This window comes from Diabrotica virgifera, chromosome 6 (genome assembly GCF_917563875.1).
Source record: "Diabrotica virgifera virgifera chromosome 6, PGI_DIABVI_V3a".
NCBI classification, from domain to species: domain Eukaryota; kingdom Metazoa; phylum Arthropoda; class Insecta; order Coleoptera; family Chrysomelidae; genus Diabrotica; species Diabrotica virgifera.
The window spans coordinates 160,718,108-160,738,545 of record NC_065448.1 but is presented as its reverse complement, the minus strand read 5'-3'; the positions used below and the strand labels follow the sequence as shown (position 1 = coordinate 160,738,545).

Sequence of the window (20,438 nt, the reverse complement as noted above, 5' to 3'; positions counted from 1 at the left end):
TTCACTAAATACCTTATTTTTCTTCTTCTACCTGCGATTTGGTAATTTTGCCTTTTTCTGTTTCGTTGGATTGTGCCTTCATGTTATAATGTATATTTTCCGTGGTCCGTCGACACTTCTACCCGATGGTGATTTTTTTTGCTATCTTGACTATCCTATCGTTCGTCATTCTAACATTGTCCCATTCTCTTTTCATATTTAGTAACCAGTCGATTATTTTTTCCACCTTCCATGCTGTTATGATCTCGTTACTTCTTTTTCGATCCCTTAGTGTGTTTTTGGTGATTTTTCTTAGTACTCGCATTCCTGTTATTTTGGAACACCATTTTTGTTTTGGATATATCAGATCTCGTTTCAGCCGTGTATGTTATTACAGTAGAGCGTCGATAATCCGAACCCTGATAATCCGAACGTTCGCTAATCCGAATGCGAAAAAAATATAAAATTGAAAAATATGATCGCGGATCAAATTTTTGGATTTAATATGACAATATAGGCAAAATATGACGGCGGATTTTTGTTTTGTTTATGCAGAAATACATACAATATATTTGTTTATTATGCAGGTGTTTTATTCCTTGTAATTAAAACGTATGTACATATGTACTATGTTTATGAGCTTTGTATGTATTTTGAACATTATGTTCGATAATCCGAACAATTTGATAACCCGAACTACCCCTGTACCAATTAGTTCGGATTATCGACCCTCTACTGTATTATAATAATTGAGGCTCTAGGAGCAACAGTGGCCTAACCACAAATTGAGCATTTTTAAATTAATATATCTATAAAAGCATTAACATTAAATCTACGGATTAACAAGGGTCTGTACAACCTACCTCTATTTTTGGCTAATAGTCCAAGTAATGAAGCTTAAAATAGTACAAAACCTCGCAATTTTTACAGAATGGATCGATTTGCTTGAAAATTTGAGAATAAGTAGTGGATAGTTCAAGGATCAAAATCTATATCATGCCGAAAGGCGTTTTTACCATGGGGGTGGTTGCCACCCTATCTCGGGGGGTGGAAATTTTTTATTATATTTTAATCGCAAAAGTTGGTAAAAACATTAATTCTAAGCAAAAAAACTTTTTATACATTTTTTGCTAAAATTGATAGATTTCGATTTATTTGCTATCGAATGTGTTAGTTTTATATCGAAAATCAATGTTTTTAATAAGTTCTCTGCTAATAACTTCAAGTTTTCGTTTTATCAAAACAACTCAACTTAACAAAAATGCACCTTTTGTAAAAATAAACAAAATATTCAAACTAATTTAAAGTACTTAAAAATATCTAACCCAGGAATAAAAAAAAGTCTATAGCTCAAAAAGTAAGTGACCTATATTAAAAAGAATGTCAATCCCCATTTTTTTCAGCGAAAAGTGATCGCAAGCAACCCCCTAATCACCACCCTAATTAAAATTAGTCATTAACCTTATTTGGTCTTTTTTACGTATGTATTGTTAATAGGTTCTAAAAGTTTGACCGGCTTAGAATGATTAGTTTTTAAAAAAAAAATGGAGGTAAAAGCGAATAACGAATTTTTGTAGTCTGGAAAAAATGGCTTTTCTTCAGAATAGCAACATTAGTATCAGAGATACGAAAAAATGTTTAATTCCCAAGAACTCGGTTTTCAAAATTTTCTCGACGACAAAAATTGAGTGAACTATCGATAATTAAATCTTGTAATAACATGCAAAAACCACCTGTACCAACCCTTTCAAAGTCACCTCTTTTTGCGACTGAGGATTCTAAAGAGAGTTAATATTAATAGGCTTATAGATCTTACAAAGGCCTACAAAATTCTTTTTTAGCAAACATTATAAGATAAAAAATAAAAAAGTTACACTTAAAAAATCAATATATTTTTTTGAAAAAAAAAAGAAGAAATCCAATTGGAAGCATAATAATGTAAGTTAGCGGTGTTTTTAGTCATTTACCTTATTTATTCTTATTTATTTATGTATTATTAATAGATTCTACAAGTTTGACTGGCAAAAAATGGCATTTTCTTCAGAATAGAAAGGTTAGCATCAGGGATACAAAAAAATGTTTCAATATAAAATTGTAGGTTATTTAAATCCCAAGAATTTAGTTTGAAAAAAAATTTCCAACGCAAAAATTGAGTGAATCGTAAATGAGTATATCGAAATACATTGATTTTTTCTATACAAAACTAACACTTTCGATAGCGAATAAATCGAAAACTATTAATTTTATCAAAAAAATGTATACAACATTTTTTGCTTAGAATAAATGTTTTTATCAACTTTTGTAGTCAAAATATAATAAAAAATGTCCACCGCGAGTTGGGGAGGCAACCACCCCCATGGTAAAAGCGCTTTTTAGCATCATATAGATTTTGATCCTTGGACTATCCACTACTTATTCTCAAATTTTCAAGCAAATCGATCCATTCTGTAAAAATTGCGAGGCGAAAAGCTTCGGTTCCTGACCTATAAATGGAGCTAATACATAATTTGTAACGCCATCCCATAAGCATAATGGAAATACGAATGAAAAGGTTGCATTTATCTCAAAACTTCATTTTTGTATTGTGTAGAAATCCTGCTGTTCTATTGGCTTTCCGTATTAAACTTTTTTTACTTCTACTTCTACTTCACCGTAACTGGATAATGTGATGCCTAAATAGTTTGTTGATTTCCATAATCTGTTCAATGCTAGTTCCGTCAATTTCTATTGTTGTACCTTTTGAACTGAAATGACAATGTTTAACTACTTTGCCACTATTTTAAATTTATTGACTAATTTTTGTAAGTCGTCCTTGTTTCCTGCTGTTAGTATGGTATTGCATGTATAGCATAGGTCTTACAATTCCCCTATTATTTCCTATCTTATAACCTTTACCTCAGAAAGCAAACATATTTTCATGGTAGAAGAGGTATTGAGCTTTTCCTGTTATTTCACTATTAGCAAGTATTAATAAATTCATTTCATCTAACAGATATCCCAAATCTTTGCACGATGTGTTTTTAAAATTAAAAAAACTTCCCCTCTTTGCTTTATCTTTCCTTATTTTATTTTGTATTATCGATTTTCTCTCTGTTTTTAGTTTGTCAAATAGGCTCTTCAGTTATTATGTTTCTGCTTTAGCCAAGCGCTTACGTAGGCCTTATGCAAAATTGATACATCAGGCATGATCTTTGTTTGAGCAATCTCAGTCGACTTTTCTCTTTCATGGAAGCCGTCTGTTACAAACCTATCTTACTACAGCCAGTTCGCTTTTTGTACACCTTTCATTCCTTCATAATGCCCATTCTATGATTCTGAAATCCCGTAACAGCGTATATAGTATAGTATAGTTGATGCAAAAGATGGCATAACCCAGACATCCAAAGTGAAAGTTATCCTTCAACACCAAATTGTTCTATATGGTCCACACAATGTCCAGAAAAAAGTCACACCAATTTGAGCGTCGGGTTTGGGGGGAAGAGGGGGGGGAGAAATCGGTAAATTCGTAGTTTTTTATGTTTTTCGCCAATATTTCTAAAACTATGCGGTTTAGCATGAACAACCCTCTATACAAAATTGTTCTACATTAAATTTGAAATAAAAAAGGCTCTATGCATAATCTTTCTAAAATAAATGGTTCCAAAGTTACTGAGGTAGTATAGTATAACTGGTCCAAAAAAAGGCCTAACACAAACATCCAAAGTAAAAGTTTTCCTCCAACACCAAAATATTCTATATGGTCCACATATGGTTCAGTAAAAAGTTACACCATTTTGAGCGTCCGGTTTGGGAGGGAGATGGGAGAGAAGCCGGTAAATTAGTAGTTTTTTTTTAGTTTTTCGTCAATATTTCTAAAACTATGCTCTAGCGTAAACAATGTTATATACAAAAATGTTCTACATGGAATTTAAAACAAAAAATGTTCTATATATAATTGTTATAAAATCAACGGTTCCAGAGTTACGGAGGGTGAAAAATCGAGGTTTTCGATACTTTATATATTTTTTGGGCAATATTTATGATATAACTATACCAAAAACCCAGACATCCAAAGTGAAAGTTATCCTCCAACACCAAATTGTTCTATATGGTCCACATAATGTTCAAAAAAAGTCACACCATTTTGAGTGTCGGGTTTAGGGGGGAGAGTGGGGAGAAATCGGTAAATATAAAAAGTATTGGAAACCTCCACTTTTCACCCTCCGTAACTCTGGAACCGTTGATTTTATAACAATTATGTATAGAACCTTTTTTGTTTTAAATTTTATGTAGAACATTTTTCTATAGAACATTCCCTACGCTAAAGCATAGTTTTAGACTTATTGACGAAAAACCTAAAAAATACTACTAATTTACCGACTTCTCCCCCATCTCCCCCCCCAAACCGGACGCTCAAAATGGTGTAACTTTTTACTGAACAATATGTGGACCATATAGAACAATTTGGTGTTGAAGGAAAACTTTTACTTTGGATGTCTGGGTTAGGCCTTTTTTTGGACCAATTATACTATACTACCTCCGTAACTTTGGAACCGTTCATTTTAGAAGGGTTATGCATAGGGCCTTTTTTATTTCAAAATTAATGTAGAACAATTTTGTGTAGAAGGTTGTTCATGCTAAACCGCTTAGTTTTAGAAATATTGACGAAAAACTTAAAAACTACGAATTTGCAGATTTCTCCCCCCTCTCCCCCCCAAACCCGACGCTCAAAATGGTGTGACTTTTTTCTGAACATTATGTGGACCATATAGAACAATTTGTTGTTGGAGGATAACTTTCACTTTGGATGTCTGGGTTTGGGTCTTGCTATACCATACTAATACAGGTATAGTTTATGGGTACCCCATATTTTTTGAGGAGTCACGGAGTCACTTGGTAGTCTTCAAATAATGTTTGCCTCTTGAGATGTAATGCATCGCAGTCATGCAAGTTATGACTGACTGCTTCTGGTTCTCTGCTATAGAATCTGCAGCTCAAGTCTCCATGAATTAGTTCCATTGTACACAGGTGGCCTTTGACTGACGCATGTCCAATAAGGAAACTTGTTATGACTTTTGCTTGTTTTCTACAGAACTTTAGCCCCGTTGGCATATTATATCCGTCTAGTACGCATTTTGCTATGTGTTTGGCTGTTTATATTTTCACAGTGAGAGTTATATTGCTTTCGGATATAGTCTATTTTCTGGTCATGGTTAGCGATGATGTTTTTTGGCACGCTCACGGCCGGCTCAGGACCGACTTATTTTGTAGCTGATGCCCTTTTGGCAAGTACATCAGCACTTTCATTGCCGTATATTCTGCGGTGACCTGGAACCAATACCAGTGGGATACTAAGTTCCACTAGTCTGGCGAGTTTCTCTCGGAATTCCCCAACTAGTCTTCGGTCCACCTTAGAACTTCTAACAAGCCCCATAGTCGCTTACTATCTCGAAGATAGCATTAGTCTGTACCCGGGATACAAATGTATATTAGTATATCCACCTAGTGAAATAGAAATATTCAAATCACCACCACCAGCGAATATTGCTGCGCCCGGCACTTCTGCATGTTTTAGACCTGTTTGTGTACATGATATAACCCTACAGGGAAGGTCAAGTATTAGCTCTGTTCCATATCTATCGTGGGCAGGTGTTCACTTGGAAAAGTATCCCAGACAACTGAGCTGTCAATAAAGCCTAAATAATTAAATGATGCGAGTATAGCACCAGTAAGATGGTAAAATAAAAACATTTGCTCTAGTATTCGCGGTGTGCAAGTACTTTGAGGGGATACGAGAAACGATCGTGCGCGAATAGCGGAGAAACTTGCAACTTTCTTAAATAGTTCATATTGTGAATTGAAATTGTCAAATTGACGTATATTTCATACCAACTGTCATTGAAGAAGAAAAATTATATGTTGTTCACAATATTGATATGATATGCAATTATTACATAAAAGTATATTTAATTAATTTTATTTTGCTTGCAGTACTGCATTTTAATTACTAATTTTATTTACTACATACAATTGTTTGCCTTTTAATAACATAACCTAAATCTTATTTTTTCTCCTTATAATTTTTTTGGGCTACGGCCTTGACAATTATTCAGCAACCAGGACCAATATGAACCAATATGTTTGCTAATATAATTAAAAGTGCGAAAAAAGTTGCCGAGATATGAAACCAGGTGTCGCTTTTCTGAACTTGCACGGTCCCAATATAGTCTAATGTCTAATGTGTAAATATAAAATAATTTAATTACCGTAAGATTAACACCGCTTTTCTGTCTTTGCAGTGATTCCCCAATCTTGCCGATACCGTGGCGTGAAATACGAATGTGGCTTAAGCATTAGCTGCGTTTTGGGTGGTGGAAGACCCTTGGATCTCTGCTCAGGGGGGATGATCTGGGCATGCTGTGTTGATAGGGAAGTTCCAGCTACGGTCAGACCTGATGTAGGAGTTCTCAATAACGCCAGTAAGTTTTTATATAAAATGTAGGTACTCAAAGGGTCCAGCCGGTTAAGATAGTGAAAAATGTCCCCAGCGATATTCCAAAAATAAAAATACCATGCTGTAAAAAAGTATTTGACCAAAACAATTTTTAGACCCCTAGCCTCATTCATAACCCCCCAAGAAAATTGAGCGTGTTTTTTGGGTTTTTGGGGATATCTTCGGTTCTGATCATCGCAGAAACTTCTGTTTTCTTTTAGTTTGTAGGTATTTTTATTGCCTACGACATGATATTTTTTACAAAATTTTTTTGCGCGAAATTCAATTTTTTTAACGATTTTGAAATTTTTATACAGGGTGTTTCTAAATAAGTGTGACAAACGTCAAAGGATAATTCTACATAAAAAATATTCACAGTTTAGTTTATAAATGTATATCCGGAAGTGCTTCGTTTCCGAGATACGGGGTGTTAACATTTTCGTTATAAACTGACGATTTATTTGTTGCTCTTAAACCGGTTGAGATATGCAAATTAAATTTAGTGAGTTTTAAGGGGTAGTTCTTGCGCATTTTTTGACATACAGCTAAGAATTTTATGTTTACCATTGTCGCGCATACGGCTTAATTGTTTTAAAGAAAAAATAGTACGCCACTGAAATAGTTTAAATTAAAAATCATTTTTGAATTTCTCGTTAAATTTGTGATAGAAAATTTATCTTCCCCTCTTTCATACGACCCGCCGTTTTCATGCAAAAAATATAAAACATCTTAACGTTTAATATCCGAAATAAGTTTATACATTACATTCATAATATTATAGAAACTTATTATGTCGAATAATACTTTGTAAGCGTTAAGATGTTTTATTTTTTGGATAAAAACACCACGTCATACGAAAAATAGGGAAGACAGACTTTTTATCTCAAATTCTCAAATAATTTTAAAAATTTCAGTAGCGTATCTATTATTTTTTTCTTTAAAAAAATTCAGACCATTGTCCGTATGCACGCCAATGGTGAATATAAATTTCTTTATTGTATGTCAAAAAATGCGCAATAAGCACCTCTTAAAATACACGAAATTTCATTTGCACATTTCAACTGGTTTTAGAGCAATGAATAAATCGTCAGTTCGTAAGAAACATTTCAACATCCCGTATCGCGTAAACAAAGTATTTGCGGGCATTATGTTTATAAAGCAAACTACCATTATTTTTTCAAGTAGATAAATTTTGTTAAATTTTGTTATACTTATTTAGAAACACCCTATATAAAATTCCAAAAAAGTTAAAAAATTTTAATTTCGCGCCAAAAAAACGCGCATATTTAATTTCGTGAAAAATAACATGTAGGCAATAAAAAACCTAGAAATTAAAATAAAAAAGAAGTGTCTATGATAATCAGAACCGAATATATCGTAAAAAAACCAGAATAATACGTTTGATTTTTTTGCCGCTTTGTTCTAAAAATTCTTTGATCTTTTTTGGGACGTACTTGAAAGAAAATAAGGCAAGCATATTTGAAAATTAAATCAAAAATTAAGACGGTTAAAAAATACCAAAAACCCATTTTGTTAGGCCTAATTTCTTTTTTAATTTCAAAAGAAAAAAAAATTGAATTTTACGCCAAAATTTTGGAATATAGACAATAAAAATCCTACAAAATGAAAGAAAAAGTAAGTTTCTCGGACGAGGAGAACCGAAAATATCGCCAAAAAAAAACTAAAAAAAACAGGTTTTATTTTTTTTAGGGGTTATGGGTGGGAATAGGCGTCTAATTTTTTTTTTGTTGAATACTTTCTGATGTAGGACAGCATGGTATTTTTTATTTTGGAATATGCCTGGGGGCATTTTTCACTATCTTGACATGTTAGACCCTTTTCTTCACAAGTAAGGTACAATATTAAAATAGACGAATATAATTAAAAATTCAGATGTTCAGATATTAGATATTATGTTCTAATTTTGTTACACTGTAATTTCTGTTGAAAAATATAGGAAGCAGTCGTGTTATATAAAAATCATATACAATGAAAACGTGACATTGTTTATAACTATTTAAATTTTATGTAAGATGCGACAACTAATCGACTCATTGTAACTGTCTTGGAAAAATTAGAGTGTAACAAATTATCCATTTTGTTTAGCATTTTCAGTTATTTAATGACATTGTTATTAACAGTTTTGGTTGTATATTTACCAAGTTGTTCTAATTCAATGTGACTAAACCTGCTTAGTCGGAGATTTTAGTGATGAGGTTTTTAATAGTAGTTTGTAATCAGTAAAGTATTGAAGATTTTTTGTTAAAGAATATTTTTAAAAATTCTGTTTCATCGTCCATATAATTATAACGTGTTCATAATAGGATTCGTCAAAGGATAAGAAGAATTAATAGGTGGAATTAAATTTTAACAAATTGAATTTAATAAAATCCAACGATAAGCAATTACTTAAGTGTAAGAAAGATTTTAACAATAAGAAAAGAAATTTTCAGCATAACTTTTTTTGCGAATGTATATTTACTATAAAAACTGTTCAACAGTTAAAAACCTAAGTTTACAGTTGAGTAACATAATTAAAGCGACAAAAACATATCTAAAAGAAAACTGAAGAACCGAAACTGAAATACAGAAGTACAGAAAATAAATAATTATACTTTTATATAAAAAAAGAACGCCCGGATAGCTCAGGCGCTAGGACGTTTGACTTCCACGTAGGTAGGTCAGGGATCTAAACCCAGCTCCGGTCAGAACATCTAATCTAGAAAGTTTTAAAATGTCCCAGGTCGACTTAGCCTGAATAAAAATGAGTACCTTGTGTAAAACCAGGGGTAATAATAGGCGTTAAAGCGTAGCACTGGCACTGTTAGCTTCTTTGTATAATAGATATAGCAGACTACCCTGCTATAATCCGAAAGCAGCGTTAGAGGTATAAAACGGGAGACTTATTATTATGTAGATATACAAAAAAGAACTTTTTATAATACCTCGTTTTTATTATTTATAGGACACAATGTAAAAAGTATATTAAAAACAATCATTTTTTAAATCAAAATGTGAATTTTAAAAGCATTGGCATATAAGTAAGATCTAAATATGTAATTAATATTAAAATAAAAACAGCAAACTAAAAAGTAACTAAATGCATTATATAAAAGCTGTTAAGTATTGCATTTTAATCAAGTTCTGAGAAATTCTAAAAATTGCGGGTGCCTACGTATCCCGGACATAGTGACAAAGACCAAGCCAAGTATACAGAGTGAGGCAAATAAAGGGCCTATTAGAAATATCTCGAGAACTAAAGGCAACAGAATCATGAAAATAGGAATAAAGTAGTTTTGAACGATGATCTATTAAATGAAAATATTTTCATCTCTTTGCAACTTCCAGTTATACCGGAAGTTGCTTATAACTTCGTTTTTTTAAATGGGACACCCTGTATATTTTCACATTTTTGGATTCTCTTAGATGTCTTCTTTCTTAAAATATGAGATTTTGTAATATTATACAGGGTATTTTAAAAGATAATTGTTTTTTTATTAATTTCGTAGCAAAATTAACACCCTGTAGAATTGTAGTAGTTTGACATCTAAAACTCTACTTACGTTCAAATAATTTTTAATATACTCTACTATTGTTAAGAATCATTAGTATAGCTAAATTTTTAATTTTAGTATACAGGGTTGGTCAAAACTCGGAATGAATATTTTCTTTCTTAAATGGAACACCCTGTATTTTAGTATTGTAATGAAATGATATTTTATGGTACTTTTTTATTTCTTAAGCATTCCCTATACCTAACTGCTTTAATTTGTGCTTAATTGTTAATCGCTCCAACAATCTTAACTACGTAGGTATTTTGATAGCTAAACCATTATTGGTAATTTTAAGGACCAGTCTGGATTAATATGTATTTATTTCTGAAAAATTATTTGGGACTGAGTATTTTCACGGCCAACCTAATAAAATTTTACGTATTTTCTGTTGCAATTAATGTTTAGTTTGAATCACCAATAACTCACAAATTAAAGCAGTTAGGTATAGGGAATGCTTAAGCAATAAAAGTACCATAAAATATGAATTCATTACAATACAAAAATACAGGGTGTTCCATTTAAGAAAACTCAGAAAATACTCATTCCGAGTTTCGACCAACCCTGTATACTAAAATTAAAAATTTAGCTATACTAATGATTCTTAACAATAGTAGAGTATATTAACCCGGCACCTGCCACGTGGCTTTGCAAGGCGCCAACTGCCACGTGGGGTGCTCACAGCACCCCTTAAAAATTTTCTGTGATCTACTTGTTTAAAAAACAAAATAATGTGTTGAGTAACACAAGAATATAAATAAACATGTTTTATTAACTTATTAGACACTAATATGTTATAAAAGTTAAAAAATAAAATGAAAAAGGTGTTATAAGCAAATTAGCAAGTACCAAGCCATAATAAATGAAGTCAAGTAAAATATCTAAAAAAATTAAGATTTAGTGAGTATAGAGTCTATATTAATAATTTAAACCAGTTATTTCAATAAAAAATGTAAATTTGAGCTGTTTATCAAAAATACAAAAAAAATTGAAAACTTAAAGTGCCAGATGATGACACCCCAATTCGACTTTAGAGCTATAAGTTCAGAATGACACTAAATAACCACTTCAAACACTAACACATAATATATGCTATATAATATTATAGAAAGCTACTATGACGCACAGCTCGGTTACCAAACTTGAAATACCAAATATTTGATAAAAATGTGTTATGGGGTGCTGGTAGCACCCCACGTGGCAGGTGCCGGGTTAAAAATCATTTGAACGTAAGTAGAGTTTTAGATGTCAAACTACTACAATTCTACAGGGTGTGAATGTTGCTACGAAATTAATAAAAAAAAAGTAATTATCTTTTAAAATACCCTGTATAATATTACAAAACCTCATATTTTAAGAAAGAAGACATCGAAGAGAATCCAAAAATGTAAAAATATACAGGATGTCCCATTAAAAAACGAAGTTATAAGCAGCTTCCGGTATAACCGGAAGTTGCAAAGAGATGAAAATATTTTTATTTAATAGATCATCCTTCAAAACCCCTTCATTCCAATTTTCATGATTCTGTTGCCTTTAGTTCTCGAGATATTTCTGATAGGCCAGTTATCTGCCTCACCCTTTATAAAAACGTTTTAATAAAGAAGCTGTACTCGTGATTAGGTAGAGGCTCACAACTTCTTCTTTTTCTTCTCACGGTGTATATCAGTTCCGGATGTTGGCGATCAACATGGCTATTCTAACTTTGCTTGTTGCTATTCGGAATAGTCCGGTTGTCGATATATTGAAACACTTTCTCAGGTTTTTAAGCCAAGATATTATTCCTCTGTCTGGTCCTCTCTTTCCCTGAAGAATGAGTTGCAACAACCTATACCTCTGTTCATTCCTCATAACACGGCCACAATATTCTATTTTGCGCTCTTTGATGGTGTTTATCTCGTATTTCTTGCCAATTCTATGTAGGATCTCAACATTAGCCACACGATCCACACAGGAAATTCTTAAAATGCGTCTGTAAAAGCACATCTCAAATGCCTCGAGTTTTCTTAACCAAGCTTCGGAAATTGTCCAGACTTCTACTCCGTATAATAACGTAGAAAATACATAGCATCTGATAATAGAGATTTTGTGTTATTTCACTTGAGTGGTCCCATTGGCTGTTTATGTTGGTACCAAGGTATGTGTAGCTGTCCACCCTGTCAATTTGTTGTTGGTTAACAAAAATCTGTGTATTTAATATTTCGCGTTTTCTGACTACCTAAATCGATCAAAAACAAGGTATTAATTTACAAAAAATACAAATATGGGGCTGTACTAGTGAAAGTAACTATAATTACTTTGAAGAGCCCAAAACTAGATTCTAACGAATATATTCAACGTTAAATGATACTAAATGTATAGTGATAAGTAAAGAGCCGCGTAGATGCAAGTTAGAAATAGACGGCAAAATTGTAGAACAAGTAATGAAATTCAATTACCTAGGAGTAGAGATCACTAGTGACAGGAATATAAGAACAGAGACCACAACACAAGCAACAAAAGCGGCAAGAGTAAGTGGTTTCCTCCGAGAAACCATATGGAGAAACAAATATCTGACCACGGAAAGCAAAATAAAAGTATACAAGACAACAGTAAGACCTATCCTAACATATGCAGCGGAGACAAGGACCGATACAAGAAAGACGAAACAACAAATCAACAATATCGAAATGAAAGTATTAAGATCAATAGCAGCATATCATTAAGAGACAGACAAAGCAACAGAAGTATACGAGAACGTTGCAAAATTCAAAATATTAACAGGTGGATAAAAACAAGAAAGAAAAACTGGAACGAACATGTAAATCGAATGGAACCAGATAGATTAGCGAACATCTGTAAAAACAACAAGCCGTATAGCAGAAGACCCATTGGAAGGCCGCCGAAAAGGTGGAAAGACAATGTACAGTCAACAACAACTGAAACGGAATAAGAGGCAGACAAACAAGAGTAATCCTAGTCGCGCGCGAAGAAGAAGAAGAAGAAGAAGTTAAATGATACATACATATTTATTTTCGCAACAAAAACCTACATCGGCAACTTGGTATAGTAGACAAAATAAAGAAAATTGCCCATGGTTACGAAAACCGACTCCATAACCATACAAATAGGGAAGTGTTAGAACTCCTAGATAATCAAAATCTATTTCGCAGGCTCAAACGCACCAAATCTTTCTAACTTTCTAATAATTATTATCTACATTTTAAGATGAACCATTTTAACTTAGAACAGAAAAATAGAAGATTAGGTTAAATATAAATGCTTAGTAATCGTATGATGAAAACATTATGCAGAAGAAAATATTCGTGGTTGAAAAATATAACACACTGGTCTGATGTGGACTTATATTCACTACTTCGAGCTGCACAAGATTCTCTTATTGCCAACCTTCCATTAATATGGTATGATAAGAAGAAGATAACTTAATAGCAATTTTGGTATATACAAAAAATCAGCAAATCAAAAATATTTTGTTCCTTTCATAAAATTTACCTACGTTTTTTATTTAAATTTGCTAGTGTGTGTAGTGACATTTGGATTCATCTTTTTTATTCGTTAAGATCAATTTATACGGCAGTTCTTATACAACTTATTCATTTTCAATCTGTGCTTATTAAAAAAAACTTTGTTTTATTTTTTCTGTAAATTAAAATAAAATGTGTATTCTAAAATTTATATAACTGACTATTTCACTCATCTTAAAATTTTCACATAATCTGACCAATCACAAACCAAAGACAGCTTGTGTTATCGCGAAAACACCAACTGCCTTTCAATTCTGATTGGTCTATCAGCTTCGTGTTTTTAACGACGTAACTATGGATACCAATCGCAAAGCAAAGTTTGACGTTTGTCAAAAAAATTATTGTAGTCAAAATGAGTCATTTCGGTGGTACTTCAAACGAAGTTATAAACCAAAACATTGAAGAAAATATACCGAGTAACACAAGAAAATCTAAATCTTATATATGGAGACAATTTATGATGTTCTGTGTGGATCGCAACTACAAATTAGATGCAGAAAATAACAACGAAAGACTAGCATTCATTCTAAAAGACTGGGCCTTCAACTATTTATTGTTATAGGTAAAAAATAATTATAACAAATTATTTATAGTTATAATAAATATTTCATGATTATGACTAATTGGGAATTATTCAAAAAATGGGTAGATTTGGGTTACCTAGATCAAATGTATTATTATTAAATTCCTCTCATTCTACTGAATTTTTGACCTATCACTTTGTTCGTGAAATAGTCTAATAAAATACCACCCGTGATTTAATTTATCTTATAAGTCTGTCTTTTATTTCTAAACTCAACTGAGTTGCTTAAGAGGAAACAGTAGCGATCAACAGGTAGTCAAAACGCGTTCCAAGATTGCGGCTGTAATTTTGAATATTTTTTCGAGATATTTGGCACACGTATTCGTAATATAATAAAGAATGGCGGTACAGAGCCCAATTTGAAAAATATATTAATATGTGGAAATTACTCTGTAATTAAATACAATATTAAAGAAACGAGCCTGTACCGCCATTAAGAAGAACAAAAAATTACACTTTCTTCAAATAAACTTTTTTATCCGATGCCTAGATTTTGTGTCATTTTGGAACTACTAAAATTTTTTATTTAATTAGTAGTTCCAAAATGACACAAAATCTAGGCATTGGATAAAAAAGTTTATTTGAAGAAAGTGTATTTTTTTGTTCTCCTTAATGGAGGTACAGGCTCGTTTTTTTAATATTGTACTTAATTACAGAGTAATTTCCACATATTAATATATTTTTCAAATTGGGCTCTGTACCGCCATTCTTTATTATATTACGAATACGTGTCCCAAATATCTCGAAAAAATATTCAACATTACAGCCGCAATCTTGGAACGCGTTTTGGCTACCTGTTGATCGCTACTGTATCACCTTGCTCACGGTCACTCACTCATGGACGTGTTTTCAAGCAACTCAGTTTCGTTTAGAAGTAAATCGACAGACTTATCGCGAAAATTGAATCACTAGTGGTATTACTATTGAAAATCATATGGCGAATATTTCTACTTTAATACCTATAAAACCTCCAGCTATTCCATATTCCATGATGCATATTTTCCAGGTAAAATATGCAAAATATATTTAATGAATATTAATGTGGATTCAAATGCGATGGAAAGCAAAGTAAAACAGCTATTTCTACTCATGTATTAAAATAAACATACAACATGGATTGTTTATGGATTTAAAACAACCTACAAGAATAAATATTATAAATACTGCATTTACATAAGTACATAAAATATTATAAATACTGCATTTACATAAGTACATAAAATATTATAAATACTACATGTATAAATTAATTGGAAAGTTCGACATCGATTGAAATGAAATAGTAGAAAAGCAAAATAGTCAGTGAACAAATAATGATGCAGCAATATTTATTTCGATAGAGATGATAAAAGTAACTCAAATTATTCCCCTTTGTGGCTCAGTGGTAAAAGCGCCTACCTTTGGATTGAAATGTCCGAATGGTCGTGAGTTCGAATCTCATCAGGGTGAGAGATTTTTCGTTTATTATAAATTAATAAATGAAAATAGTTTCTGTCCTTGTGGGATCGGTACTCACAAGTGACTCGGAGAAACCGCAGACGTTCGGATACAATTAACGTCTCTTTGCAAAGACAATGACGTCGACTTTGCAAAGTAACAAGACACTTACTCAACATACACATGACACTAGTACCTACCATGCCAATGGCCATTAGTTTTCGAGGCATTAGCACAAAAAAAACTCAAATTATTACAGTTAACCATATAAATTGAAGAAACCTTTCTGTGTCAAAAAACCTAAGATAAAACTGAGTCGCTCAGAGCAGCAGTGACCTAACCCAAAAATTGAGTATTTTTCGATTAATATATCAATAAAAGCAGTAACATTAAATCTTCAAACTACCAAGGCGCTACACAACCTACCTCTATATATGGCTAATATAATAAATGGCGCTACCTAATTTGTATCGCCATCCCATAAGCACAATGAAAATATGAATACAAAGGTTGCGTTTATCCCAAAACTTCGTTTTTGGGGTTAGACCACTGTTGCTCTGAGCGCCTCAACTTACCTACAAGCATTACAATAATTCTAATATTCTGACATGTATTGACTGTACAATACACAATATCACAAAACCTTCCACAACAAACGAGAAAACGTAGGATCGTATTATAAAGTATACGAATGAACATATAGTACAGAGAAATAAGGTAAAAAGTATCCTGTTAAGAACCAAATTTTTTTTGAGTCGGTAAGAATTGGATCTTAGGGATAATTAATATCTACCAGCACAACTGCAGATTGTTGTCGAAACTATCGACAGGCGGAAATCTAACGTAATATCAAAAATTATCGACCAGCCTTCCTTTTATGCCATCCTTGTAAGATATACGATCCTAAATCCTAACACAGTCGACCAGAATCTCATACCACAACAAGGAGATGTTTCAGACCAAGTAAATGGTGCATCGGCCAAGTTCTCAATCTCACAGTGTACATGAAAGGGGGTACCAAATCAAACACATAAGAGAGCTTTCTCTGATGTACACAAAGGTTACCTCATCATTTTCATCAGCATTCTTATCAATTGTGTTACAACTCTTCGTGAGTTTTTGCTACGTTTACAGTACTTTCCATGTTTGTCGTTCATGTGGCAATATTTCCTATTGTTTGACTCCCATTATCTATAAAGATTACCTCCTAGGAAAAATTGTTAATTTTCTGTAACAAAGCAGGTGATTCTATGTAACTCAGGAGCGAAAAAATAGCCGATAAAAAATATAGAATAATGGTATAGCCAAGGAAAGTTCCTTGACTCAATCTCTTCAATATATACACCAACGACCAACCAACACCAGAGTTTATAGAATACTTCCTTTATGTCGAAGACCTGGCCATCATCGCGCAGGGAAGTACTCTTGAGTAAGTGGAAAGCAATCTAGAGCAGTCCCTCGAGATCCTGCTGTAAAGGCCAATGAGATGGTATCATATCTATATACAAGGAAAAATTAATCTACTTGAGTATCACGCTAGACATATCGCTAATGCATAGACACCAATTTGGAAAAACGCGACATAAAGGGACAGCCAGAAATAAATAAATAACATAACATAACAAAATAACATAAAAATGCGACAGATCATGCCTGCCAGGTTTGGTCTAGATCGATACATGTCAGACTAAATGAAACATGCAAACTAACAACAGGCTGTATGAAGCGACTACAATGGAAAAACTTCTTAGAGCTGTTGGCTTTGTTAGCCTAAATATGCGCAAAAAAGCTCAAAAGAAACGGACATAGAATATATTGGATGAACGCCAACCTCTGTATTGAGTGGAATGCAAATCCAAAAGATTAAAGTCTCGTTGCAGCTACCTGGATGTGGCCATGGAAGGCGCACCAGTACTCCAAGTGGCCTGTATGGAAGACCGAATAAAAATGGGAGTAACACCAGTCAAAACCAATCAAATATAGTGGAGCTTTAGATAAATTGTGTTCATAACACTTATTATATATTTACATTTTTGAAAAATTTTCTAAGATACCTGGCCGAATCAAATTCCTCAACAGGGTACTTTTTTTACTTCATTTCCTTGTACCATAGGGATTCTTGGTTGTCCTAGATTTACACGGCTCACACCGACTCCTAAACTTGAGTTCAAACTATCTGTGAAAATTTTGCTTATATATCAAACTTAGCATTCAATTGTCAAAAAGCAATTGAGTTATCACAATCAAAGTTAGGGAGCTGTCATAAATACAAGGCAGGCAATATACATTCAGCTATGAGATTTTCGATGGACGTGTATTTAACTGCAGCTACAACCAGAGGTTTTTACTAAATGCGGACTAGTTTTTAAGTCAACTGTTTGTAGTGTTGGGATCAAATATCGATTTCGGCAAATGATCGATAAATACAACCAAACCCCGTTATGGCCACCAGCATATTGCCAATGGCCGACATATCGCTTAACGTTCATTTAATGTACTTATACCAAAACGCGTTCTGGCGTTCGTCATATTGCCCGAACATAAAGAACAGATATACAAAACATACAAGAACCGATTTTCTGCAAACCATAGCTTGTAAACCACACCACCTCTCGTGGTAGATGATAAAATTATAATCTACATACATCAATAAACTGCATGATAAGCCGTGCAAGAAAGTCTGTATTTTAGTGCCCAATTTCAAAGCCCAGTTATGTTCCAATGATGATCTGCAGAAGTTATGTAAGAGCATCCATATTAGTTGTATTTTTACAAAATAAAGAATGACGAAATACCAACAGATATATGCGATATTTTAAAAATCGGTGAAACTAGATAGGAGACTGTCATAGAGAGGATAGAAAGCTAAGGAGCTGAGCCGCGTTAGTTTTCTATGACCGAGAATTATTTGACATCGTCCGTATGAATGCAGAAGAAAGATGGGGAGAGATGGAACTTTGCAGTCGCTTTAATGTCGTACTCAGTTTGAGTTGGCCTATTCAGACTTTATTAATATTTTGCCAATTCCTTCATCCTCTGTGAGCCTCCAAACTACTTCTGATTTAACACCTGGAGCCTCCAAACACTTTATCTAGATAAACATGGCTATGTTTATCTGGATAAACGTGGATTTATACAGTCTAATTGCAAATGGTATATCGTCGAAAAATACGCGTGTAGATCTAAGATACTAGTATATAACAACAAATGCCAGAGCAACAAGTCATTTAAAACTAGAAGTAAAAATAGACGATTTCGTTTTGATTCAATTCGAGACTGTTGCCATCCTCTGACTCGTGTTTCTAGGTTTATCCGTTATCAAAGAAGCTTTGTAAAAATACTGAACTGAATCAAAACGCATCGACTGGAGTCTACCAACGTAGGTATGCTTTACCGACTTCTAAACGAGGAAATATGAAGTGAGTGTCGATAAAGATTAAACTAAATTGTAAACCTGAGTCATGGGTGCGGCCCAAAAGATCAACTCTTATCAATACGCCTATCTTCACGCGCAACTTTGATATATCCAAAAAGCATAGGCACCAAGTTGGATACGACCCTATCATATTCACAGCAACTCGCATACATAATATTAAGAAAAATAAAGATATATAATATTATAGAAATTGAATTAATGATGTATCAAAGTTGCGCGTGAAGTTAGGCGTGTTGATGACAGTTGAGATTTTGGGGGCGACCCCCTGTGGCATATCCATGCCATCAGGCGATGCCAAGAATCTATTCCACTAAAGCATAAGCAGTAATAGGCGTAGTTACTTCAGTGCCATTAAGGCTGAATTATCTATAAAAAAGTTTGTTGCCAGTTTCAATATTTTCTTTTAGAACTGTAGTTTTGGAAGCAGCACTCTCCACTACATTCATTTTATGTGAGTTTGTAATATTGCGTATGATACCAAGATAGCTATAATATTTACGAAGGTGTAACCTCAACGTATTAAATTAACTGTGTGTATCATCGATATAGTCCATTCTTTCACCCGCTCTTGGGGGTGAAAAAATATATGTCCAAAATAAGTCCGGAAATGGGTAAACTGACTAATTTTAAGTAACTTTTGTTCTATAGAGCTTTTTCACCAAGTCAACACTTTTCGAGTTATTTGCGAGTGAATATGTTAATTTTTCAACAAAATAACCACATTTTTAGACGGTATTTTGCAAATAACTCAAAAAGTAAGTATTTTGTCGAAAAAAATGTTCTTACCAAAAATATAGCCTATAAAAAAGTAAAAAAAATGGTGTACACGTTAGGTCTCTGGATCTCGTAGAACCAGAGTTATAGCCAATGAAAAATAGATTCATACTCACCAAATTTCAAATAGAATATTTCGACGTGAAATATCCAAAAAATTAAGCACTTTTTGGGGAAAACCCATTATAACTTTTTTAAAGTGTTTAAAAAAGCTTTATTTTTGTTTTTACAAAAAGTTTCTAGCATTAAATTTAAGCAAGTTACGCTCAAAATAAAGTTGGTCCCTTTTGTTTTTGCAAAAAAAAATCGGGAAGACCACCCCCTAATTAGCAACCTAAAATGAAATTAATCGTTACCGCTCCACAAATTATTTTACTTATGTTGTGTTTATATGATCTGTAAGTTTCATCGATTCAAAGTGCTTATTTTTGAAAAAAAATTGGTTTCAAAATAAAATTTTTAAAGATTTAAATTTTGAAAAATTGCTTTTTTCAAAATAACTTAAAAATTATTAGAGATACCAAAAATCTCGAAAAACAAAAAAAGTCAGAATTGCTTTTCTGAATATCATCTATTTTTTTGTTTTTCTGTTAGACAAAAATTGATTAAGATTTGGTGTTTCTAAATTTGCAAACATTCGTGATCAGTGACTCGTTCAACCCCTTTTAAATACAGCCCTTTCAAT

The 20,438-nt window shown here is 32.8% G+C and overlaps 1 protein-coding gene across 3 annotated transcripts in view; it reads left to right on the top strand.

Moving 5' to 3' along the window:
• The window catches only part of LOC114335645 (serine proteinase stubble), a 303,061-nt gene that overhangs the window by 161,993 nt on the left and 120,630 nt on the right, over positions 1-20,438 (top strand). For all 3 annotated transcript variants that reach the window (XM_028285919.2, XM_028285909.2, XM_028285935.2), the window contains one exon: positions 6,258-6,437. In XM_028285919.2, coding sequence (XP_028141720.1) covers positions 6,258-6,437 — 180 coding nt within the window. The remainder of the gene's footprint in view (positions 1-6,257; positions 6,438-20,438) is intronic.